The 26,339-nt window shown below is 34.7% G+C and overlaps 5 protein-coding genes across 5 annotated transcripts; 2 read left to right on the plus strand and 3 right to left on the minus strand.

Moving 5' to 3' along the window:
• Positions 1 to 1,451: 1,451 nt before the first annotated feature.
• HELRODRAFT_170668 (hypothetical protein) lies at positions 1,452 to 3,507 on the minus strand (the record flags this gene model as incomplete). The annotated part of the gene is made up of 8 exons (XM_009016467.1): positions 1,452 to 1,555; positions 1,666 to 1,825; positions 1,895 to 2,064; positions 2,371 to 2,427; positions 2,542 to 2,685; positions 2,857 to 3,056; positions 3,157 to 3,310; positions 3,459 to 3,507. 8 exons carry the CDS (start codon positions 3,505 to 3,507, stop codon positions 1,452 to 1,454), a joined length of 1,038 nt encoding a protein of 345 aa, XP_009014715.1.
• A 1,717-nt stretch (positions 3,508 to 5,224) lies between these two features.
• On the plus strand, positions 5,225 to 9,804 carry HELRODRAFT_110801 (hypothetical protein). The gene is made up of 11 exons (XM_009016468.1): positions 5,225 to 5,426; positions 5,604 to 5,744; positions 5,835 to 6,164; positions 6,405 to 6,487; positions 6,654 to 6,741; positions 7,156 to 7,231; positions 7,309 to 7,524; positions 7,665 to 7,769; positions 8,067 to 8,150; positions 8,364 to 8,503; positions 8,823 to 9,804. Exons 1-11 carry the CDS (start codon positions 5,271 to 5,273, stop codon positions 9,141 to 9,143), a joined length of 1,740 nt encoding a protein of 579 aa, XP_009014716.1. The 5' UTR covers positions 5,225 to 5,270; the 3' UTR covers positions 9,144 to 9,804.
• A 1,104-nt stretch (positions 9,805 to 10,908) lies between these two features.
• HELRODRAFT_76590 (hypothetical protein) lies at positions 10,909 to 11,861 on the minus strand (the record flags this gene model as incomplete). Its single annotated transcript, XM_009016469.1, has 4 exons — positions 10,909 to 11,022; positions 11,263 to 11,426; positions 11,567 to 11,628; positions 11,782 to 11,861. Coding segments are annotated over 4 exons (420 nt in total), but the record flags the coding sequence as incomplete, so codon positions are not given.
• Positions 11,862 to 15,506: 3,645 nt separating this feature from the next.
• On the plus strand, positions 15,507 to 18,396 carry HELRODRAFT_170671 (hypothetical protein; the record flags this gene model as incomplete). The annotated part of the gene is made up of 4 exons (XM_009016470.1): positions 15,507 to 15,680; positions 15,755 to 16,041; positions 16,126 to 16,992; positions 17,172 to 18,396. 4 exons carry the CDS (start codon positions 15,507 to 15,509, stop codon positions 18,394 to 18,396), a joined length of 2,553 nt encoding a protein of 850 aa, XP_009014718.1.
• A 2,565-nt stretch (positions 18,397 to 20,961) lies between these two features.
• On the minus strand, positions 20,962 to 26,109 carry HELRODRAFT_76683 (hypothetical protein; the record flags this gene model as incomplete). The annotated part of the gene is made up of 2 exons (XM_009016471.1): positions 20,962 to 21,161; positions 25,977 to 26,109. Coding segments are annotated over 2 exons (333 nt in total), but the record flags the coding sequence as incomplete, so codon positions are not given.
• Positions 26,110 to 26,339: the final 230 nt, after the last annotated feature.

Here is a 26,339-nt window from a genome sequence, read left to right on the forward strand (position 1 = left end):
TAATGGAAAATTAAAATTAAAAAAATTGAAAAACAAATAAAAATTGACAAATTAAAAAACGAAAAGAACGAATGAATGAATCAAAAAGAAAGAATTAACCAAAGAGAAAGAGAGAGAAAAAGAGAGAACTATAAATAAATAGATGAGAGGAATGAAAAGACAGGAAAAAATGAATGAAAAAACAAGGTGCATTTAACTTTCATCAAACTTCAGCGGCCTCAAAAAAAAGCTAATTTTTTGAAGTCATCCTTCATTTCAAGTCGTTAATTCAGATGATCATTTCAATCAGTAATATCATGAAAGAACTAGTATAAACAGTGCCGAAAACACACACAACCAAACACACACAATCAAACATACAAAAGCAAAGCAACACGTACACACACACACACACACACACACACACCAACAAACACACACTCAAACACGAAAAACAACAACATTGACACCTCGACAAATTGACTGACTACAGAAATTATGACCGTTCGTTGGTCAGTTGGTACCCATGTATGTATGTGTGTGTATGTATATATGTTTTTATGTATGTATATGTGTATGTATGTACATATGTGTGTGTGTATGCACGTGTGTGTGTGACTGGTACTTCGTTTGCAGAGCAAAATTTTAGAGAAATTGTCACTGGGCACGCGAAACAAACATGAAATTAATAAGCAACGGACACTTTTTCCCGCCTTTTCCTCCCGTCTTGACGTCATTTTCCTCATTCGCCATTTTCTTTTTCATTCAATCAATTTAATAACTGGGAAACCGATCTCTTATTTTTACTTCTTCCGCCGGTTTTCGTTCTTAAAAATTTATCGTCCGACATTTTTTTTCGAGCTGTGCTTTTTTATTTTACGTCAATATTTTTTCATTGCCGTTTCGAAGATATATAGGTAAAATACAATTAAATAGGTTTATATATATATGTGTCTGTCTGTGTGTGTGTGTATGTGTGTGTGTCTGTCTGTTTATGTGTTTGTATGCGTATTAATGTTTTTTTTTATTTAAAAATAGCTAAAATGAACAAAAAGGTTTAATTTTGCAATTATAAAAACACACTCATGAAAGAGAGAGAGAGAGAGAGAGAGAGAGAGAGAGAGAGAGAGAGAGAGAGAGAGAGAGAGAGAGAGAGAGAGAGAGAGAGAGAGAGAGAGTCCGAGAAAGAAAGAGAAAAGAGAGGAGAGAGAAAAAGAAAGAGGGAGAGAGAGAAAAAGGGAGAGAGAGAGAGAGAGGGAGAGAGATAAATATAATGATTGTGAGAGTATTTATTTATACCTATGTTGAACTAAATGGTGATTGAAATACTATCTGTATCTGTTGTAGAACTACAATCATCGTCATCATAATCATAACCATCATCTTCATCGTCGTCGTCGTCATCATCAGCGTCGGCGTCATCAACATCTTAATCACTATCAATATCATCATCAAGAACAGCATCATCATCGTCATTGCTTCATCATCTTCTTGGCACCATCGAGGTCGATGAGAGATTCAACGAGTTTGAAGTAGTTGTATTTGATGTCATAGCTCATATCGTACCAATAGTTCACTGGTTGGTGATGATAATTATGATAACAATAACGACAATAATAATAATAATAATCACCACCACCATCATCATCACCATCATCTACAATCATCATCATCACCGCAACAAACCAGCTATACAGCCGTGACTCTGCCTGACGTGGTGAAACCATAGTGATGGCAAGTATAGCATGTCACCTCTCTGAACTTTGACCTCCAGAGGTCGCGTCCTGGCATAATTTGGATAACGGTCGAGGTCAGGATTGATTGGATCGACTGGGGTCCACTTGACCTAAATAAATAATAATAATAATAATAATGATAAATAATAAAACTGCCAGATAATATTTTCTTTATTTACCGTGTTATTTTCATCAACTAAAGTATACGTATCATCACCATTGTTATAATGATGATTTCTATTATTATGATTATTATTTTTATTATTATTCTTGTTGCTATGATTATCGTCGATCGTTTCTTCTCTTTTACTCTTTTTCATCATTTTAAACCTAGCCACTGGATAGACATCTGATGATAATAATAATAATGATAATGATGATAATAATAATAATAAAATAATAATAATAAGTAATCTATCAATCAATCAACCAGCCAACCAACTAACCATAAGGAATGAATGACTGATCGGTGGGTGGTAAAAGAATGAAACTTTTCCAGCCATTAACGACGCAGTATATATTCTCGTAATGGTCTTTGTGAACTTCGAACAACAAAAACAACAATAATAACAAACATAATAATATTTTAATTATTACTATTATAAATAATAATAATAAAAATAACAATAATAATAATAACAATAATAATAATAACGTGACGTAACGGCATCCTTCTCACCCATCCAGAAATTTATGGCGTCTGGTTTGCAGCCTGTGTGCGCGTTGGTTTGTTGGAATGTATGTCGGTGTGTACATTTGTTGGAGTGTACGTTCTACTATTCAAATTAACCATAAATCCCCACCCAAAAAAGACGCTAAATATAACCGAAAGCCTCTTCGGCCCAGAGAATTGAATCGTCGACGTCCTCCCGTAGGTCTCGGTACTCTGTCGTTAAGCAGGAGTTTTGTTTCTGAATATAGTATACCCCTCTCTCCAGTTGAGATCCTCTGCTCTTCGGCATACCGGAAACTGAATAATAAAATAATAATAATAATAAATAATCATCATCATTACAAGCACTTTTATCACCATCATTCTCATCAGCATCAACATCATGAACGTCATCGTCATCTTCATTCCGGATATCATGAGCGTCATCGTCATCTCGGACATCATCAACATCACCACCACCACCACCACCTTCATTATTATCTTCACCGACACCACCCTCTCCACAATCTTCTGCATCGTCGCCATTCTTGGAACTTTCCAAGAGGTCTAGAAACTTTTTAAATTTCATAATCTTCTCATCCGGCAATGTGAACCAGCCATCATAGACGGCATCGGCAAATCCATTCGGCGTCCACGAAACAGTCACCAAATTTTCACCAATTTTCTCTCTAAATTTTATCAAAAATTTACTTTTTCAACCTATAATCGCTAGTTATAAACACATACATACAAATGCACGCATACAAACACGAGCACATGCACCCACACCTCAAATAAGTGTGGCTCCATTTTTTGCATGCCCCCCAATTGGTACAACCACCCCTGATGACCACGGGGACATTTTTCGAGACATAGTCCCTGAGGAACACAAGGGGAGAAGGAGGTCTCACTAGTTCCCGTACTCTTGACTCTAGGTATAGTTCTTTTAAGGAGATATTAAGTTAATTATTTTGTAAAGCATGATTATTTCTAGTGTAAATTTTACTTAGTTCGTAATTTCAACATTACATTTTGTGTAAGAAGCGCTTGTTATATTCTCATTTAAATTTTAATCAGTAGAAAAAAAAGACCTCTGGCTTCTAGAGATAACTTTTCTAAACATTCACCAATCTTTTCCATTGTTCTGATAACTAAATAGTGTACATGAATGAATAAAGATAATGAAATTGACAAAAAAATAGGGATCGGTGAATCTAAAAATCACAAGTTTCTCATCTATCGTCAATATTTTACTAAATAACTACGTTTGTATTGGTTACTCGGTAAGATTCTCATAAGATTCGCATTTTGGTTTCATTTATTTGGGCATTTTTTGTGAAAAATTGTGAAAAAGCAGCTAAATTTGTGGTTCAAATGGCTGGAATTTAAAACATTTCATCGAAGTTCAGATGTTACGGAACTTTAAAATTTAAATAACCCATCGGGGTGATTTAAAATTTAAATACCCTCTCAACAGAGAAAATAGTTCCAGGATTTTAATAAATATTGACCTATAACGTAAATTCTTTCAAGTAAAAAATTATTAAAAAATTAGAAATAAAAATTTTGCATTTGTATAGGCAAAATAAAATTTTAATAACGTTTTAATAATGAATTAAAATGTTTCACAACTTAAATTAACTTTTAAAATGGCACCGCATCACTTACTGTTTATTGTCGAAAGTGAATCAAGCTACTCCGATATTTTGTATTAATTATTTAACGGCGAAATTTTGTGTTTTTGACTGGCAGGTAATTTTTATAATTAATTTTTTTATTAAAAACTTGAAAACTGTTAATTTAAAACCGAAATTCGGCGTCTAAACTATCCCGGAAGTTATGGCTGCGACACAACAGGAAGAGCACCGTTTTCATGTTTCATAATAAATTTCGACAGGATGTTTACAATCGTAACTTCCTGTGTCTCTTCTCATCTCGTTAAATTAATTTCAAAAATTAAATTCTTTCTCTAATTCTCAATTTCCACCTTACCGCTTTTCACATACAAAACTCGGAACCGATTAGTCAATTAAAATCCAAGATGGCCACTGCCAAATCAATGGTGCCACAGTTGATTGGCTAAACTAAACTAAACTAATCAATTAAATTATTAACTATTTTAAATTATAATAAAACTTTATTTACACTTAGATTTATTTGGTTTTAAATATAAAAAATAACTTTTCAATTTAGAAATTTGAGGCATTTAGTTTCAGTTTTAAATATTTTTAAGACAAGTTAATTAAAATATAAGATTATTAAAAGCAGTTTTGAGTTTTATTTTTTAAAATGGTTTATTAAATATTGTAAATTATAATTATCAATTAAACTTTATAAATAAAATAAATCAAAAAAGCACATAAAACCTTTTAAATTCAGATTTTAAATAATAAAATAATTTTGTATTATAAATTATGTATTGTTAATTATTTATAAATCACTTTTAAAATTTAAAAAGGTATTGCACATTGTAAGATGCTCAAGAGATGTGTTGAGTCAATTGGTAGCCAGTGTGACAAGAGAATTAAACTTACCAATGGGAGGTAGTTTACAAGTTAAAAATGTTTTCCATTCTGATTTGGTACTTGTTTGTTTATTTATAAAATTTATATTCTAAAAAGTTTTAAAAAAAAATTCTAAAAAAAAATTCAGTTTGAAAATAGATTGAATAATCATTCTTGCTTGACTACAACCCAAGCAGCCTGGACAGAGCAGTAGTAGTTGATGACAACCATTTCAACAATTTTGTCGAATGTTATGTGAATTCATTTGATTTTACTTCCTCAAAGAGTGACGAAGATGTAACTGTCGTCATCAACTCCATTTCCAACGGCACTAATGCCAAAAAATCATTCCCCACGAGTGAAGAACTTGCGGTTGAGTTGAACTGTGAAACTGTCGAAATGATCGACAGTGATGACATGAACATCGATAACTCATTCATCATAGTTAAAAGTTCTGACCACCATGGGGTTCTAGATGGTTCCCTCAACATTAACAATAGTGATGATGGTGTCGGTAGCTTTTCTGGCAACAATGATGCTTACCATGATGAAGAGGTAGCTTATGGTTGTGGTTACTGTTGGGTTTTTATCATATATTGTTGGGGTATTTGAGTTAGGCTGGGTATTTACCTTGTATTGTTGTGGTCGCTGTAAGGTGTTTGGTAGTCACTGACCTCGTATTGATGTGGCATTAGTTTGGTATTGATTTCGTATTTCAATTACATTTTTTAGGTGCATCTGAATGGAGATTTCAATGAGAAACAAAATCTCGCAAATACCTTGCTCTCCAACTTTGTGTCGGCCAGTAACAACGAAGTTCTAGACTTCCTGACAGCTGGCAATGTTGTGTTCTCCACTAATGGAGAGATCAAGGTAGTAGAGAGGTCAAGGTCATTGTTGCTTAATGGTGACTGCTCATTATGTGGTTTATTAGAGGATTGAATCAATTGCAACAATTTCTAGGTGGAGATTCCCGACATGGTTGATGGTTTTCCAGACGACGGTTGTTTCGTGAAGGGATCGACGTCAGATGACATCAACGGCATGAACGCTGCATCCTCAGCGGCAACAACAACTTCCTCGTTGACCTTATCAACGGCTGCCATAGTTAACAATTCATCACTGACATTAAACAGTAGCGATGTCGACGTGGATGTCTGCAACGACGATGACCACCTCATTGTCCAGTGTATGGACATCACTGAGCCGCTGAGTACTCTGAGGAGGCTTCTGGAAGAGAGATTTGTTGCCGATTACTCTGCCTACGAGCTCTGGCTGCAGGATTCAGTACAGGTTTTTGTATCTTTCTTTTTGTGTTTTGTTTTCTGTATTGTATAAGTTTTGTTTATTTGTTTGTCTGTTTGTATGCTTGCTTTGTATTTACATGTGTATATATATATATATATATATATATATATATGTGTGTGTGTGTGTGTGTGTGTGTGTGTGTGTGTGTGTGTGTGTGTGTGTGTGTGTGTGTGTGTGTGTGCGTGCGTGCGTGTGATTGAATGATTGATAAAATGATTGAAACAGTTGGACCCGAGCAAGAACTTAGTTAGTCAGTGTCTTGAAGGTACTGGAACTGTTCAGATCAATGTGGAATTCAAGGTTGGCTAGTTGATAAGTTCGTTGACTGACATGATTGATTGATTGGTTGGCTGATTGATTGGTTGGCTGATTGATTGATTGATTGATTGATTGATTGATTGATTGATTGATTGATTGATTGATTGATTGATTGATTGATTGATTGATTGAATGACACTAGCAGGTTGATGACAGTCCAAGGATAAACATCCTAGACGTCTTGAAGCCGGTCGAAGATGACGATGAAGATGACGTCGAGGAAGATGACAATGACGGCGGCAGTGTTGATAGTAGTGGCATTACTACCATTGATTTGAGTTAGTGCTACTATTCCTCTTACTACCTCTTAATACCACTTATACTGCTTCTACTACTAGTACCATTTGCATGGATTAGTACTGTTACTATTTTATTGTAGTACTTCAACTGCTACTGCCACTGATTGTGATAATTTTGAATGCAATAATGCTATTTTAAAATAAATTCGCCTGATTGAATTTTACTCTTTTCATAAGATGGGTTCCTGTCGAACGACGACAACAACAACAACAACAATAACGCCGGCGGCATCAACAACAACACGTGTGCATCTGCAGCTTCTATGACGTCATATTCGCTAATGACATCTGACGACAACAACAACAACAGCGTCGACGATGATGGCTGTGATGATGGTATTGGGGCTGGCATCATGGAGAACATGACCAGTGTCACAAAGTGGATTGTCGATCCGTGGTTCTGTAACGAACAGATCAAGCATAAGATTCCAAAGGGTTGGTTGGTTGGTTGATTGATTGATTGGTTGATTGATTGGCTGGCTTGGTTAACTTTTTATTCACTCTAATCATAGACCCAGCAGAATGGTCGACAGCCCATATAAAACACTGGCTTCGATGGGCAATACGACGATTCAAGTTAAAAAGTGTAGCAACGCTAATTGTCGAGAATATGTCCGGGGCCCAGTTAGTGAATTTGAGTCACTCCGACTTCACTAAGATCTTCCCCAACGACGTGGGTGACGTTTTCTGGACTCACCTTGAACTTCTCAGAAGATGCAAATTTGTCGGTGAGCTAATGTCATTAAATTTTTTTTCATTTTGTTTGTGTGTGTGTGTGTCTGGGTGTGTGTGTGTGTGTGCAATAACACTTTTCAAGTAATTATAAACAGCAATGTAACAATTCCATTCACATATTATGTTATAAAAGTTACATTTAACAGCATTGAAACTACGATGCGTGCACACACACACACACACACGCGCGCACGCACAATTATAGCTGTGATGCAGAGCCCAACTGCAAATGATGAAAGTAACTACCACAGCAACATCAACAGCAGCAGCATCACGTCGTCATCCTCCTCCTCCTCCTCGCTCTCCTCTGCATCCAAACATCTCACATTAAACCACAGAGGGAGGGGTCAACATAGAATGAGTTCAAAGGTCAAGGTGTCTATTAATCCTCTCGATAAGCAGATACCTGGGAATAGATTCGGTAGATTTGTTTGTGTGATTGGTTGATTGATTGATTGATTGATTGATTGATTGATTGATTGATTGATTGATTGATTGATTGATTGATTGATTGATTGATTGATTGATTGATCAGGTAACAACGGCCAGATCCAGTTATGGCAGTTTCTGTTGGAGTTACTAACGGACAAGAGCTACAGAGAAGTTATACAATGGGCTGGTAAGAGAAAGAAATATTTAAACAAATTATAAACAATTATAAATAAAATAATAATTTTAATTGTAAAATAAAATTTATGAATAAAAAGTACAATTAAAATATGAAGAAAGCAAATGTAATTTATAGTATATATTTATATATATATATGCATTAAATATAATTAAAGTTTTCAAAAAACTTGAATGAAAGTAAGACAAACTTTAAATATTTTAGGAGATGACGGTGAATTCAGACTGATCAACCCTGAGTACGTGGCTCAGTTATGGGGACAGCGAAAGAGCAAGGCAAATATGAATTACGAGAAACTATCAAGGGCCCTTAGATACTATTACGACGGAGATATGATAGCAAAGGTAGGCGCGGTCATATAGTTATAAGTGGGTTAATCACTCACTTATTCACCCAATCAGTCACTCAATTAACTAGTTAATCATTAGATTAATCAATTTTTTAATTACTCAATTGGTCAATTAACCACTAAATCACAATTCATCAGACATTGTATATGTGTGTGTGTGTGTTGAATACATGGATGCGCATAGATACAAAGGTACTGGCATAAATACTTTATACACACTTATACTGAGATATACACATATACATACATACATACATAACTTGAATACATAGATACAAACAAACAAACAAACACACCTACATACAAACTTGCAGGTACACGGCAAGAGATTTGTGTACAAATTCGTATGCGATCTCAAGACCTTGCTTGGTTATTCAGCTTTGGAATTAAATCAACTTGTCCTAGAATGTGCCAACAATAGTCTCAACATCAACAACAACACAGATGATAACACTAACAACAACAACATCAGTATCAGTAACAACGACGACGACTACACTAAAATTACTGCCATTACTAACAACAGTAACAATGGTAGTAGTAAATGTAATAGTAGTAGCAATAGGAACAATTCTAATGTAGTGTTGAGCGTAAAGAAGAAAAATTTAATTGCTATGCCTATTAAATTTTCTTGATATATTTTGTATGTATGTATGTATGTGTTTCCAGGTGTGTGTATGTGCGTATGCTGGCGTATGTATGTGTGTGTGTTTGCGTTTTTCAGTTTTGTTTCTGTTTCATTACCTTTATGACATTTTTGTTTATAAATTGTACAGATAATGATGATGATGAACAGCATTCATCCTGTTGTGTTTCGTGTTTTCTTCAAAAAGACATTCGCACGTTTCTTTGTTACATTTTCTTAAGCCATCGTTAACCAACTACTGTTACTGACCGTTATTACTTTTGTTATTAAAATTACTAATGTTAATACTACTACTACTACTGTACACTTTAATTATTACAATTGGTAATGTTTGGTTTTGTTCGTTTGTATCAATCTATTGCTTTTTTTTAATTCGTATATATATCTGTATGAAAATAGTTCTATTAAGTTTGTATTTAACAAAATGACTGCACTAAATTTATTTATTTGTGTGCGTACGGATGTAGGTATGTTTGTAAATGAATGTTTGTATGTATTGTTGTATATGTATATATTTTGTATTCGCATGTACGTTTATGGATCATGGTATTTATTTTTATTATGTGCCTTATAATTGTGAATCCGAATGCTATAATTTTTTGTAATTCGTGAGATATGATTGTAATTGTCGTCATTTCTTCCTCTCCCTCCTTTGTTGTGTTGTTGTCTTCTTCTCAATTAAAATAAAAACATTAATAAAATTACGATAAAATAGTGAAATCGATTTTAAAGTTCGAAAACCTTTAGATATTTACATAAGACTTGTGCATGTGTATCATTGATACGGTATCAAGACTTGTACAGGTTTATCAATGATACGATACCAATTCAAATTCAGGCGACTAGCACTAACGAAAATAAATACGACATTGACTCTACACCCAGGCTGGGAAGATGCACCTCAATTCAAGGAAGTCAGCGCTGTCGTAAACTCGTATTGTACTGTACATTTATTATAAATACATTTTTATTTTGCTACGTTTGACTCAAAATTCAATGAAAATCATTCAGTTCTACTTCTTTCTCTATTGAAACAAATGTTACGTACAAGCCTTCGTCTTCATTGATCATGAATTATTATTAGTAATATATCTTTCTATTAACATTTCGCCTAAAACTACATATTATTATGTGTAAACTCTAAAATTTAAATTAACAAACAAACTTAGCAGTTCTTCCTTTCAATGTTAACAAACCATGTGATTAGAGAAAAGAACAGAAGAAGAACAAACATCAACGAAACTGAAGCTATGGAGAATGATGATTAACAACTACCAATTGTGTACAATTTTGAATTGAAGATCACGTAAGCAAATGTAGGTATTAAATACTACTTTAAATTTAACCAATAATAATTAATTAATTGATTGATTGATAACACACACTATGAGAACATTTCATCAATGATAACAAAATTAAATTAAACTTTTTGCTTACTTAAGAAAAAAAACATGAAAATTTTTTGGGCTGAAAATGAAAAAAAATCACAAAAAATCAAAAGACAGAGCAAAACAAAACGTGTAAAAGTAACAAAAGATTCATCTTAACTAATATTTTTCATAGATAATCATGTATAATGTCTAAACATTTGTTATATACATACACATACATATACATACAATTTCTACTAAAACAATCAGAAAGTTCCTCCCCAACATTTTTTTTAGTAAAAAAGGACCCCTCAAAAAAATGTATCACTCTCTCTCTCCTGGGGATTATTTTATTCTTTCATTTCGTTCCTTCCTTCCACTAATCTACCAGTAGGCAATTGATGCCAGGAGAGCAGAGATTAAAATGGAGGAGGTCATGATGATGGCTCCTGACTTGTACTGGGTCTTCAGCTCGAACCCGTGTCCTGCATCCCAGGTCTGTGATTGGTCGTTTGGTTAATTAGGGTTAGTTAGTATGCTAGTTAGTGGATAGATAGATGGTGTAGATTAATGTGTAAATGAATGTGTATGAGAGAAAGATAAGATTATGGAGATAGTAGAGTATAAATAGAATTTATTTACAAATTCTGATCATTGGTTACATACACATACTTTCCTAAAAAAATTGACATAAAATTGGAAAAAATTAACAAAACCACCACCATAACTGCTACTTACCAGATGTCTGATACCATTGATGTAATGGTAGACAAGAGGGAATGCCACTATGGTTTTGGCTGGGAACAGGAAAAGTTGAGGAAGCTGGAGATTCTTCACAAACTCCACGTAACTTGGGAAATCGCCCGGAGCCAGAAACACTCCAATCGAAAAAGCGTAGAAAACTGTAGAGATTGAAAAACAAATCTATAATAAATAGAATAAATTTATGAAAATATGCCAAAATGAAAAATAATAAAAACTTATTATGAATTAAAGATAAAATGATAAAATTAAAATGCAAAAAGATAATAGATAAACCGACCAACACCCATAGCAATGCCAGTCACACGATGGCAGAAGGATGTAATCATCGGGAGATGGGGTCTAAAATTTTAAAATTAATTTTAAAAATATTTTAAAAAATATTTTTATTGTTTTTTTCACAAGATTATATAAGAGAAAGAAACCAAAAAAAATGTTTAAAAACAAGTAGCAGGAAAAATTAACATAATTTATTCATTTATTTATTTATATTACCTATAAATGACCCATGGAGAATTTGGCCTACCAAGTGCTAAGTTCTTATCCCAAAATCTTTGCATTTCATTGAAAGCTGACTTGGTAGTGTTGTTGGATGGTGGGGGAATTTTGGTTGCCCTAATTAGACAAAAAAAGATTATTCACTAACATATTTAAAAATGAAAAAGCCTAAAATATCTTTAATTTAATGAACAAATGAGAAATGACAATCTCATGAATCTTATCTTAGTTAATTTATTATTTCAATCTCTGATTTATTTTTATAATTCCAATCTTCATTTAAATAAATTAAAAATTAAAATTAATTAACAAACCAATGAAAATGAGATTCTAAAACTAAAAAAGAGAAAACTTTATTTTTACTAACATAGTTGCCACAATGTACGACTGGCGAATGAACAGACCATTGTTGAAGAGAGAAAGTCTACAAATTTGAACAAATTTGTATGATTTGTGAATTAATAAGTTAGTGAAGCTGTTAAGTTTTAATTTAAAAGTTAAGTTTAAAAATTTTTTTTAATTTTCAAAGAGTGACATTCTGAAAGGTTACGGATTGTTGCACACTTATAAATATGAAAAAACCGGTAAAAAATTGAATTTCTATAAAATAAAAGTTTAATTATTTTAATGTTTGACTTTAAAATAGCATAAAATATAGAAATAATTAGAAAATTTGATCCTACCTCAAAGTAGACAACGCCATTGCTATAACCTTGAGGTTCGACTAATACACAGCTGTAACGACTGTTAAATTTATCCACAGCTATATTATTAATAGAAGATATAACAAAAAACTATTTTATAACTTTTACTAACATTACTAAAATATATATTTCATATTAATTCATTTTTAATACAAATTTGTATTTAATAATTTACATCTAGTTTTTTTAAATGTTAAAAACTGTCAATTTATATTCGCTTTTTTGACATCATAATAGAAAACATACAACTCTAAAGATGACGGAGAAAACAACATCCCAGTCAGTTCTTATTCTTATTAATTCCTAATTGGTATTACAAAATAACTTAATTTTTATTTAAAATAATGAAATACACTTTAATTTTCACTAATTTAGCAAGCAAAAGCATTATTATTGGTTCACTGATAGCATTCAGAAGGAGAATGTCGAATCAAACTACTGGTTCCTGGCTGAAGTTGGCAGGTCTGAGTCGAGTTTACGACAGAATTAATTGATAAATTCGTTAAATTAGTGAAATAAAATTGATCAATTAACATCCAATTACCAATTTTATAAATATATAACTTCAAAATGTTGAAAAATGTTATGAATTTGATGCTTTTTTAATATAAATTCCTTTCTTTCACAGTAACCTAATGTGCTTCTACCGTCAGCATTTCTTCCGAACATTCCACTGCATGGAGAAATCAACCGAGAGGATTTTCTACATCAAAGTCATCATCAAAATTGTACGGTCTTTCTGGAGTGGATGAATGAAGGAATGAATGAATGAACAAATGAATGAAGGAATAAACGAAAGAACGAATGAAGAACGAACGAACAAACAAATGATATAACTCGGATTGAATGAGTTCCTCCTACTAACTTCAGGTTTTAAATCCGAGAAAGAAGAGAAATTTGTCGAGATTCCTAACTCTTACTCATCCTAATTTGGTAAAAGTAATTCTAGCCTTCTCTCTCTTCCACTCTCTCTCTCTCCCTTTTTTTCTCTTTTCTTTCCTTTTCTCTCTCTGCACTTTCACTTTTTTACCTAATTACCAATAAAATGATTTTAAAATGAAGATAAAGATCAAAGAGATTTACGAAACGAACGAGGCATTGTTCGTTGTAACTGACCCGTACTACATGGGTGTATTGAACTGGTTATTATTGTTATTATTTTATTATTGTTGTTTCATAATTTTCTCTCTTCCTTTTCTCTCTCTCTCTCTCTCTCTCTCTCTCTCTTTCTTTCTCTCAATTAATTAGATTAATTAGATTATTAAGATTAATTGACGCAATGATTAGATGATTGCGTTCATTAATGTTTAAAAATAATTGGTACCGAACAATATTAATAAATAACAATAATAGTAATTAATAACAACAATAATAATAACAACAAATAATAATAATAATTAATAATAATAATTTTCATTTAGTTTCATTGACATGAAATCATATAGTGAGAGAGACGTTTCGAAGATGATTAAAAGTGTATTGGAAGCCTTAGCTGTCAGTTTTACGTTATCATCATCACCACCACCATCATCACATCATCATCATCATCATAGCATCAGCGTCATAATCATCAATACTATCATAACGTTCATTATCATTCTTAACATTATTACAATCGTCGTCGTCGTCATCATCTTCATCATCGTTATTGTTATTTTTCTTCTTCTTCTTTTTCTTTTTCTTTTTCTTCTTTTTCTTCTTTTTCTTCTGCTTCTTCTTCTTCTTCTTTTTCTTTTTCTTAATCTTCTTTTTCTTCTTCTTCTTCTTCTTCTTCTTATTCGTCTTCTTCTTCTTTTTATTATTATTATTATTATATCATTAATATTCGCGACAGTACCTCCACAGCAAGAAAATATTCCACAGATGCGTGAACGTACGTCAGCTGTAATAAATTAAAAAAAAACAAAACAATATTAATATTAATAATTAATACTAAAATAAAAATTATTATTATTATTATTTGTTATTGCTATTATTATTATTATCTCGACCCCAGCCAGACAACATCGTATGTATTATGGAGAACGGGAATCTAGTTTACAAGCTCGGTAGAGAGAATTATTTATAAAATTATTAATAATAATAACATATTAAAAAAATAATGTTAATAATAATAAATGCAAATATAGATAATAATGATAATTATAATAATTTATTCCTCAGATAATAGTTATATGGGTAGTTTGGTTACCGACGAAGTTCACGCCTCCTTACTTTCTGCTAACTTGGCTTTTACTGGTTATAATTAATTTAATGGCTAATTAAACTTTTAGTTGGCGAGAGGAATTAATTAGTTTTTTAATTGATTGATTGATTGGTTAATTAATAAATTAATTAGCTCCTGAAATTTTACGAAGCACAAAAGTTGATTTCAGCGCCGATCTGTGGTCGGTAGGATTGGTGACTTATTTCTTGTAAGTATGATTTCTTTTGGTTTTGGTAGTTTGTCTTTATTCAATAAGTTAGTTAATTAATTAATTCATTTATTTACTCTTTCATTCATTCGTTCGTTCATTCATTCATCCATTCGCTCATCCATCTATCATTGATGCAGCTTATCTGGAAGCATTCCGTTCTTCGACCACAGTTGTAAAGGCTCTTTCACGAAACTCTTCAGAGCCAAACTGAACTATGATGACGTCAAGAACATCAACTTCACCACCAAAGTTTGACGTCACAATTTTAATGTCACGTCGATGGTGATGGTGATGTATGGAATGGTGGGTGGCGGCTAACACGGTTGTGGTAATTTGATGATGGGGACGATGATGATGAAGACGATTATGACGAAGATTGCGATTAGGCCAAAAAACAGAACAATAAAGTTTTCGTGAATTCAAGATGGTTTAAAGATAAAGCGACACTTCTATTACATTCCATTTTTATTGCATGCATGCATGCATGCATGCATCCATCGATCATTCATTCTGTCAATCAATCAATCATTCATTCATTCACTCATTCATCCCTCAATCGTTCATTTTTTCATCCTCCCATCTATCCATTCATTCATTCAAAATGGCTTCCATGCAGGACTTTTTAGAGCACCTAGTCAATCTGGACGGGGCTAAGCGGATGACGGCTCTGGAAGCACTGAGCCACCCTTGGGTCTACGGGGGTCTGAACAGCGTTAAACCTCTGCAAGGCCTTTGCGAGAAACTAGAGAAGTATAAAAAATTGAAAATGATAAGGGTATGTTTTTGTCATTTATGCGCAAGTTTGATATGAAAAAAATTAAAAATCTCATTAAAAATGACCTCGTGTAGAATAAGATGGACGTGGTGAACAGTTCAACATACGACGCCATCTTCGCTAAATACCATGAGGACAGTAAGGAGTTTATATCATCTCCGATCTCCTGCATTGAGCCACTGAGAAGGCCGAAAGTAGCGAGATCCGTTATTGTCACGGCAGAATCGGATTTCTACTATCGGTTCGGTGTCCAGGCAAACCGCCCGCCGACCACTTACGATTACAACTCGTCGAGTGTCTGCCGCGTGCTACGCGCCATGTACAAAACTCCAGAGGTCACTGTTTACGAAGATGCCGTCAGGTACGACTGCATCGCTGCGCTGCGACTCACATTTCATTGAAGCACTAGTCTAGAAATAATCTCAAAACTTTTTTTGCCCTCCAGATGTCAGACGCACTACAGCAGCGTGTTCATGTACAACGAGTACATACCATCTCTGTGGAAACTTCTGAACATCCCAATCGTTGCTGACTATGAGGAATGGAGGAACAGGATAATGGCGGCCCTGCTGGCCATCAAGCAAGCCAGGGAAGCCAAGAAGGAAAAGGAACGTGCGCTCCTATTGGCTGCTGAGATGGCGGAAGAGGAAAAAGAAAATGGCGAAGAGGATGAGGATGAAGATTATAAATACAACGAGAGTGAGGTTTTTTCTGGAATCAGTGATCAGTCGACTGGTACGATGCTTGCGGAACCCTACCAATCTTCCAGGTCGTCTTCCAAAGATTCGAACCCCTTTTCAGAGTTGGATAAAAACGTTGAAGAAAGTTTAATATACAGCATGTGGCCGTCGCATCTCAAGTACAGCAACTACACTGATCACGAGGAAAAAGTTGACTTGACGATTCCACCAATTTTTACGGAGGAAGATTTGGAATCGGCAGAGGTGCGTCTTGAAGATCTATACATCAACAAACGATTGAGCGAGTTCGAACCGGACGTTCAAATGATCGGCGAGTTACTCGTCGCTAAGCCGAAGAAAAAGTTTCAGAAGAGAAAAAGCACTTTTGATTTCATGCTGATGGTCGACCACCCTGAATACTTCCAACGGCTCTACACCCCTCAACAATTTACTAACGCTGTCATCAAGGAGTTGGTGCAAACCTGTCAATGTCTTTACGATCTCTATCGCTACCGGCCACCATTCCATCCTACCCAGCTGGGAGTGGATCAGTTCACTATTGAACAGCAAGGAAGACCCGGGGAGTACCTTCCCAATGTTGAGGATTATGATCCGGAACATGCTAACGATCAGTTAGTTTTATGAATTTGTTGAATTTTTAGTTTAAACTATTAAATTCGTTGCAATTTTTAATTTTTACGGTGTAAAATTGAATAAATATTAAATTAAAAAAATACAAAGGAATTAATTAATAGATTGAAATTGACATGAATTGAATTGCTACAAACCTTTCAAACAACGACGCCAACAGGCATTACATGCTGTGCCGAGGCGGAGTGTCAATCAAAAAAGAGACTCCGCCCTGGTTGTTGGACGTGGAAAATCAAGTCCCATACCTTATCCCAATCACAAAATTTAACTCCATAATAAAGAACGGGATTCCAGTACCAGACACCTGCATACAGACACCACCGGAACCTCTTCCCATGACGGAATTCACAGTTTACAGTCTGTTAGAAGATCCCATGTTTTCCAGATTTAACTCATTTCCGAATTCCCGACCTCCTGAGATTTTGACAGCCACTTATTACGTTCCTTTCAATATAAATCCTCGTCATTATCGCGATTGTCACTGTCCGAAAGAAGAGAACCTGGCAAAGAAATGTCCTTACAAGAAGATGGTGATAGAAAGGATGGATATAATTAAAAGAACTCTGCGCACCGCCGACATAAAAAATAAAAATTCTGCAGGCTTCCTTAGAAAATTGACGGCAACGACGATGAATCTAACGGGGTTGGATGAGTTGAAATTGAGGCAGGCTGCCGAAGGGATCGACGACGATGCGGATGAATTTGTGAATGCTGGCGACATGGAAAGTGATGGAGGTGAGAAGTGTCGAATGATTCTCGGCTGGTTGAATAATTTAGAAGGAGAGGAGATTGCCAAGACCAGAAATGAAGAGTTGGACGACGATTGCATCCACCTAACTGGCAGACCCTGTCTCATGGACATGTTCGATTCGGTCGGGAGGTTCTGCGCTCTGAGCAAGCGAGGAAGCACGAGGCTCTGCTGTCAGAACCTCTACGCCATTTGGAGGAAGATGGATCGAGATGAAGAAAAAACAGCCGCCTCTGCAACTCTTCCCTTCGCGAAAGTTGATTACATCCCAAATTTGACGTTGGATAAGTTAGAAGCTAAAAATAAATTTGCCAAACAAAATTTATCAGTTGGTCAGTTGGTGGTCAACATAACGGAAAAACCGGATCTTCGTTCTCGCTTCAAAAACGCTAGCGTTGGAAAGCTAACAGAAGAGAAGAAGGAAGATGACGTAAGCGTGAAACACAGCCTACCGGTCACGATTGAAAATGAACTTCAGAAGAAACTGCAGCTGCTGAAGGAATTGAAATGGCTGAAAAATGAGCACCTCCAAGAACATCCGCAGTCTCAACAGTGCCAGAATTTTAATTGGACCAATTTTGTTTACCCCGAAGAAAAGGGTGAGCCCTTGGTTTGGTCTTTCGAGGTCTTCATGTAGGTGATGTGGTTTTGTTTTTTATAGAAAGTGGACTTAAAAATATTTTTGTAGGTTTTATAGTTTGAAAAGTTATTTTTTTTAAAAACAAGTGTTACCGTTTTAATAGTTAAGTACTTGTTATGTTCGTTAAGAAATGAGGTTTAATAATAATTTTTCGTCTCTTTTTTATTTCAAAATCATTCGATATAATGTGAACGAAAGGACTGAATAACTTGACAGTAGCCATAAAATGCCTTTGTGAAAGATTGATAGATAGACGCGAAGGTAATGACGTAGACACGCACACACATATACACCACACACGCACAAACACACACACACACTCACATATTGTATATGATACACGGTAACATACTAATTTTAAACAGAAACGAACGACTCAATGAATAAAATTAACAGAGAGAAAAAAAGGAACCGAAGCTTGTAGAACGTTGAAGTTTGATAGGAAAACTGAAAATAATTAGAAAAAATATACGTATTTGTGTGTGTGTGTTTGTTTGTTTGTTTGTGTGTATGTTTGTTTGAGTGTGTGTGTGTATGTGTGGCTGTATGTGTGTAAAAAAAAGCCTGAAAAAGCGTTTTACATAAATTGCAATGGTTTTTACAGCAGTATGGTATATGTGTGGGAAGAATATAGTGTTTTAATACTGATAGCCAAATGCTAGTTGACAAAGATAAAATTAAATGCGGTAAAATGCTGAAAAGTATAATAGTATGTGTGTGTATATATGTGTGTGTGTGTGTGTGTGTAAGGGCATGTACGTGTGTGTATGTATTTGAGTGTAGGTGTGTGTGTATGTGTTTGTGGGCGTGTATGTGTGTGTGTAGGTGTCAGTGAGAGTCTGTAGATAATATAAAATAGAAAATGTTAAAATATTGCAAATGATTCATTACCAGACGGTAAAACAATACCACCAGATAAATAACTAATAATACTGAATGATGTCTCCAAAAAAGAAAGCTATAGAAATAAAAATGAAAAAAATACTAAAATACTAAAAAAGATAATACTAGATGGATGTCATATAAAGCAATAAAAACGTTCTGAAAACATGCAAAATACCTATATAGTAAAAGTTCTCACAAGTGAAAGTTTCGACCGTTTGATTAATCATTAAGTTTTTTTTTTATCAAAGTAAACATAAATAATAATTAATTAATTGATAGATTAATTAATCAATTAATTAATTAACTAATTATTAAATATATATATATGTGTATATATATAATTTCTATTTATAGTAACTACTACTAAAAATAGTAACGGGTTTGATAATAATATTAATAATAATAAGGCTTGTAAAATATTTCATATGCTAAAATCGCGCACATACATACACACACACATACACACACATGCGCGCGCATACACGCATATACACATAAATACACAAACAAACATACACAGAGATATTTATACATGCATACATACATATGTCTATAACATTGAATAACATAAACTATGTATAAACTAAAGATATACAAATAGAAAATATACTAAAATTAACTAAAAAATTTACGCTAACACATTAATAATAAATTTATATACACATATACTGAAAATACTACCCATATAATACTATATATACAATACTAACAATATATCATGATATAGGTCAATTAAATGTTATCAAATGAATAAATGATTGAACAAGTAAATGAATGAATGGATGAACGATTACTCAATGAAACAAACATATAATTGGTTGAAAAAAAAAACTAAAAAAAAAATAAATAGATGAACACAAACAATAAAGATGGATAAACTAAAAAAACACTATATAAAGCTATACATACTGTGAAATATGAACCAGATGTGAAAGTGATGTCTCCAGAAATAAGTTATATATCATAGGCACACGCAATAATGATTCGATTATAATTATTATTATTATTATTACTGTAATATAATTGTCCGTGTGAAAGTGTTTATTAATACTGTAATATAATTGTCCGTGTGAAAGTGTAACCAGGAAATTTCATATATAAATATATATATATATATATATATATATATATATATATATATATATATCTGTGTGTGTGTGTGTGTGTGTGTGTGTGTGTGTGTGTGTGTGTGTGTGTGTGTGTGTGGTAGACAGTTGCCCGCCATAAGCCAGGCGTAAATTTCGTCTCTCATGAGACTCGCCAGTAGCCTGCCTGCCGAATAAGGTTCATGATAGCACAACTCGATTATTGTAACCGAGAAACGCAAACTGAGGTGTCGCGATACTTGTTTTAAAATTAGAAAAAAAAATAAAAAGAAAAAGCAATAAAGATAATAAATAAATAAAAGATATATATTGCTTGAAACGTGGGTTTTCAAATTTGAGAAAAAATTCATTGTTATTTACAATTTTACGATTTTAACTGTTAGTATTGTTGTCGTTATTATTACTATCATGTATTATTATGATTGTTAATGTTGTTGTTGTTGTTTACATTGATGCAATAGTCGCTGTTGTAGTTATTGTGGCTGTTCTAGATGATGTTGTCGTTGTTGTGACTATAGCCGCTGCTCTTGCTGCTTCTGCTGTTGCGGTGGGAGTAATGGCAAATCCCAGTCTACCTCCTGACCACACTTTTTTTATGGGTACTCAAAGTACCAGAGTTGCCATACTTAGCCCCGCATTGTTTGCAAATGAAGGGCTTCGAACCCGTGTGGATGTTGATGTGGGTTTTTAGGTGGTGGCTCTTTATGAACTTTTTACCGCATGTAGGGCAGGCATAAATTCGGTGGTGCTGCTTGTTGTGGCCCGTCAGGGCTGTCGCGGTGTCAAAGGTCAAGTCGCATGGTCTGCAGTGGTAGGATTTTTTTGACCGTTGTTGTCGGGGTTGTTGTAGACGCTGTTGCTGATGGTTTTGTTGATGTGAATGTTGATATCGTCGATGAAAATTTTGTGGTAGCTGTTGTTGCGGCTGCTGTAGCTGCCGTTGTCGTTGTTGTAGTTGCCACTGCTGCTCTTGCTGATGATGAATTGTTCGAAATCTTTCATTTTGTTCTGTTATTTTTGAAAAATTAAGATAAAATTAATTTCATGACGAATGTTTCGAGACCACTAATTAATAATATCGGATCTTAAAAACTTACGTAACTCATAATAATTTAAACAGAAAATAATTAATAACAATAGTAATTATAGTAATAATTATTCTTATCAACATAATTATTTATCAAAATTATTATTTTTGTAAAAAAAATTTCTTTACATTCATCGGAGAGAGCGCTTAACTAATTTTCAAAAAACGAAATAATTAAAAAACACTTAAAGCATTAGCTAAGTTTAATTAATAACTTAATTAATCAATCACTAATTAATCAATCAATAAAATAACCATTTAATTATGATAATTAATTAGCTGATTATTATTCAATCAATTATTTTGTCGAGACTTTTTCCATCGAGAGATGATGAAGATTTTTGAAGTGAACTTCTGGAGTCGTTTGATCGCCAGAATGTTTCTGACAATCTCAACGTTGATTTAGCGGTGAATTCTTTGAGTTTTTTTTAAATATTTTTCTTCATCAATTCTTATCTTTTCTGCAGCTTTTAAATAAAACTTTGATATAGCCGGGGTAGTAGCAGAAGCAGCAGCAGTAGTAATAGTAGTGGCAGTAGCGATACCATAATTATTTAATTATAAGCGTTAGTAATAGAGATAGAGATAATATTAGCATTAAAATTGTTGTTACTCGTTGAATCAGTTGTTGGTTTTGATGTTGATGGATGGTAGCGACTGTAGCTGATGTCAGCTGCTTCTGTTGCTACTGTTGCTGCTATTGTTGTTGTTGTCGACTTACATCGCGATCCTACTTTTTTAAACTAAAGAATTATTATTTGTTTTTATTATTTTTCATCGTTCATGTTTATTAATTATAGTCTTTTGATGTTAAATTTAATTAAAAAAGTTTAATTTATTCGTTATTGTAAATTTATTTTATGGCGGGGGCCTATGGTGAAAGTTATTACCCCCCCCCCCCCCCTGCATCTATAATTTGCGGATACTCCGGGGTCAGATTAAAACAGGGCAGTTGTAATCTTGGTAGGAACTGTTGCTCACTTTTTTGAGATCCGCAACTTCGTCGTCGTCGTCGTTGCTGTTATGAACGCGTTTTCTGTTGTTGTTGTTGTTATTATTGTTATTATTATTGTTATTGTTGTTGTTGTTGTTATCATCGTCATGGTTTGACTCAACGAGCTTAGAAGGCTGACTTAGTGCTGGACAAGTTTTCAGTCTGTGTGCATTCGACAGGCTGTTGTTGTTGTTATTATCATTATCATTATTATTATTGATGAAGGTTTGATAAGGCGGATAGCTTGGAAGAGATAGGAAATGCTTCTGCTGCTGTTGCTGCTGTTGTAGTTGGAGATGATGATGATGATAGTTGAAGGGATCGTAGAGAGAAAATCTAGGATTGGCGTTGAAATTTGTCGGTAACTCAACTTTAAATGTTGAGAGCTGTCGTTGTTGTTGTTGTTGTTGTTGTTGCTGCTGCTGCTGCTGGCTTGTCTCGTTCATCGCATCTTGTGTCGCCTGCTGCTCTGATTGTGTTGGATGGAGGCTGAGGTTCGTGTCGTCTGTAACTGTAACCGGATCGATGATATCGCTGCTAGTACTCGACAGACTGTTTCGATTAGCAAAATGACTTTCAGGATGATCAGAATTTGATGAAAAGTGATCAGACCTCAGAGGTTTCTGAATAGACAGATCAAGAGCGTCCACATCTTCAGCTGATGACGTCATCGTCAGGTTGATCGGAGTGTTGCTGCAAGCATCGAGAATGTCAGATTTCATTTCTCCGTCGTCATCAACATTGTTGGATGGCGCGTCGTTAAACGATGCAATCAATGGCAGTTTAGGTTGATTTGAGAAATGAGCTTGAAAAATTTCGTCGCAGTTCTCACGCTTAACGTTGAAGTGGTCTTTGAAATGATTGGAATGAGCTGGAGGTAGAAGAGTTGGTGGGAACATTGATGGGTTGAAATGTGAGCAGATATCACCTCCCTCCGATCTGACATTTGGTGGATTTAGAGAAAGAATATTTTGATTGGTGGGCCAGGCGAAAGATGAAGAAGACGACGGGAAAAGATTGGAATTGAAATAACCACCACGTTGTAATTGTTCGGCGAGCTGCAGTCGGTAGGTCAGCTGGTTGAATGGGTGAGGGATGTACTGATTGCGAATTACTATGTCCTGAATGTTGCGAATGTTGTCTTCTGATGATATAGAAGGGCTCATGTGACCAAAGCCAGAGAAGTTAGGTGTTGGGTTATTTTGTTGGCTGTCCAAGTTTGTGGTACGAGGTATGCTGAAAAAATCTTTGATGTAGTTGGGAAGGAAATTATCGAAAGATCGAGGTTGAATGTTTCCAGGTAGCAGCTGTGACTGTTGTGGCTGCTGTGGCTGTCCAGATGTGGAGTAGTTGATGGGAAGATGAGTATGTTCTGGCGAATGTTGAAACTTCTTGAACGATAAACCCTTTTCGTTGTTGTCCCTTTTGTTTCCGTCATCCAGATTAATTGGATCATTGTTGGCAGCGTTGTAACTGTTGTTGACGTCATCGCTGGCATCTTTGTTGAAGCTGCTGTGTTTGCTGCCGTTGATGTTGCTGTCATCTTCGTCGTCGTCGTTGTAGTCATTGTCGGTGTTACTGGCGCCTGCTGGCTGTTTCTTGTGTCTCTTCTCCCTCTGTCTAACGTTTTGAAACCAAATTTTAATCCTTTCGACAGGTGCGCTAATTTTGTCCGCCAGTAAGTGAAGTTCAGTTTTGGTGGGGTGCTGGCTGATGTTCTGGAAGTGGTCTCTCATGATCTGCAGCTGCTCGGAGGTGTACGTTGTTCGCGATCTGCATTGTTTGCTGTTGTTGATGTTGATGTTGTTGTCGTTTGAGTTGTTGTAGTTGTTGCTGTTTTCTTCCTCTTTGACTGGCGTTAGCCTTTTATTTTCGACTGTAGCTGAATCGTTTTCACTTGAGACAGAAATGTTGTTGTTGTTGTTGTTGTTGTTGTTGTTGTTGTTGTTGTTGTTGTAGCTAGTTACCGCCTTGTTTAGTTGCAGAAGACTAAATTGGTTAGAATCTTCATAACTTTCATTTTTCACAAATTGCAGTTGTTGTGGCGGCTTCTGCTGCTGCAGCTGCTGTAGTTGTCCACTGTTACATAACGTTGCTTCTTTGTCGGTATTTGTTGAGGTCTTAGTCGCTAGACCACCGTCGGCGCTTCCAGCGACATCATTTTCATAAATCTCGCTGTCAGTTTCATCATTGTCATTATCTTCGAGTCCGTCATTTTTCTTATCATTGCCATCGTCATCATCTTCGTCGTCATAGTCCATTTGCTGAGGTGTTTTGTTATTGTTATTATTGTTGTTATTATTATTTTTATTGTTATTATTATTGTCGTTGTTGTTGTTGTTGTTGTTATTTCTCTCATCTTCTCCGCTTTTGAGAGTCACCGATGACGTTTCTACATCGTAATTATCGTTACTGGAATGGACCTCTTTGTTGTTGTTGTTGTTATTATTATTGTTGTTAATGACGTCACAGATGTTTTTGTCCGTAGCGTCGTTAAAACTGTAGTTGTTGTTGTTGTTGTTGTTGCTGTTGTTGGTTGCGAAATCGTCATCGTCATCATCGTCGTCATCGTCGTCGTCATCATCATCGTCATCATTACCATGATCAATATTGATGTTTTTGTTATTATTGTAGTTGTTGTTGTTATTATTATTATCATTGTCTGGCGCTGTTGAATCGCAGTTATTGTTATCATCATCATTATCATCGTTATTATTATTGTTATTATTATTATTATTATCATCATCATCATCAATATCATCATCATCATCATCATTATTATTATTATTATTATTATTATTATTATCGCCATTATTACAAATTTGTTTGCAATTATAACTGAGAACGACGTTATTGTATTTGTCAACATTGTTGTTGATGTTTTTGAAACTGTTGATGTTGTTGTTGATGATGTTGTAGTTGTTGTTGTTGTTGATGTTGTAGTTGTTTAGCATCTCTTTCCAATGTTCTATATAAGGCATGAGAGCCTGGTTATTTGGAAACAAGGTGTTACTTGCTGGTAACAGACCGAACATGTTAGACTTGCCGCTGTTGTTGTTGTTGATGACGTCATTTTTTGTTAACGATATAGCGTTGCTGTTGTTCTTGTTGTTGTTGTTTGTGTTGTTGATGTTGTTGACCATGCTGTATTTTTTCTCTGCTTTGCTCGTTTTACCCATTTCATGATTTTGAAATTTGCCGATATATTGAGTATTATTGTTATTGTTATTATTATTGTTGTTGTTAATATTATTATTAAAGCTTTCGTCGTCGGCGGACGTTAAATTGATAGCGACACCGTCGCCACCACCATCGCCACAACCACCACCATCGTCGTCGTCGTCAACTTTCCTACAAGAAACGCTGATGAAGTTACTAATGTTAAGACCATTAACGCTGCTACTGATGTTATTATTATTATTATTGTTATTATTATTATTATTACTGCTAGCATAACTACCGAGATTATTATTCTTGTAGCATTTTTTCGAAGTCGTGTGGCTACTGAAGCTACCGGAATGGCTGAAACGCTTGCCGCAGTTGCGACACTCGAAGGGCTTCTCCCCAGTGTGTATGCGAACGTGTTCCTTCAGGTGGTGCTTGAATTTGAAGGCTTTCTTGCACTCAGGGCATGGGAAACGACGTAATTTCTCGTTGTCGTCGTGACTTAGAGCGTGCCTCTTCAGTCTGTAGACGTTTGTGAATATTTTATCGCAGATTTTGCAGACGTGCTGCGCGTTGTTGTTTGCTGTTGTGGTTGTTGTGGTGTCGTTGTTGGTGGCAGCTGTTGCTGTTGTTGTTGTTGTGGCTGTGGCGGTGTTGTTGTTGGCGTCGCGTTTCGATTTTTTCGCTATTGAATGAGATATCG

Source organism: Helobdella robusta (genome assembly GCF_000326865.2).
Source record: "Helobdella robusta unplaced genomic scaffold HELROscaffold_18, whole genome shotgun sequence".
Lineage (NCBI taxonomy): Eukaryota > Metazoa > Annelida > Clitellata > Rhynchobdellida > Glossiphoniidae > Helobdella > Helobdella robusta.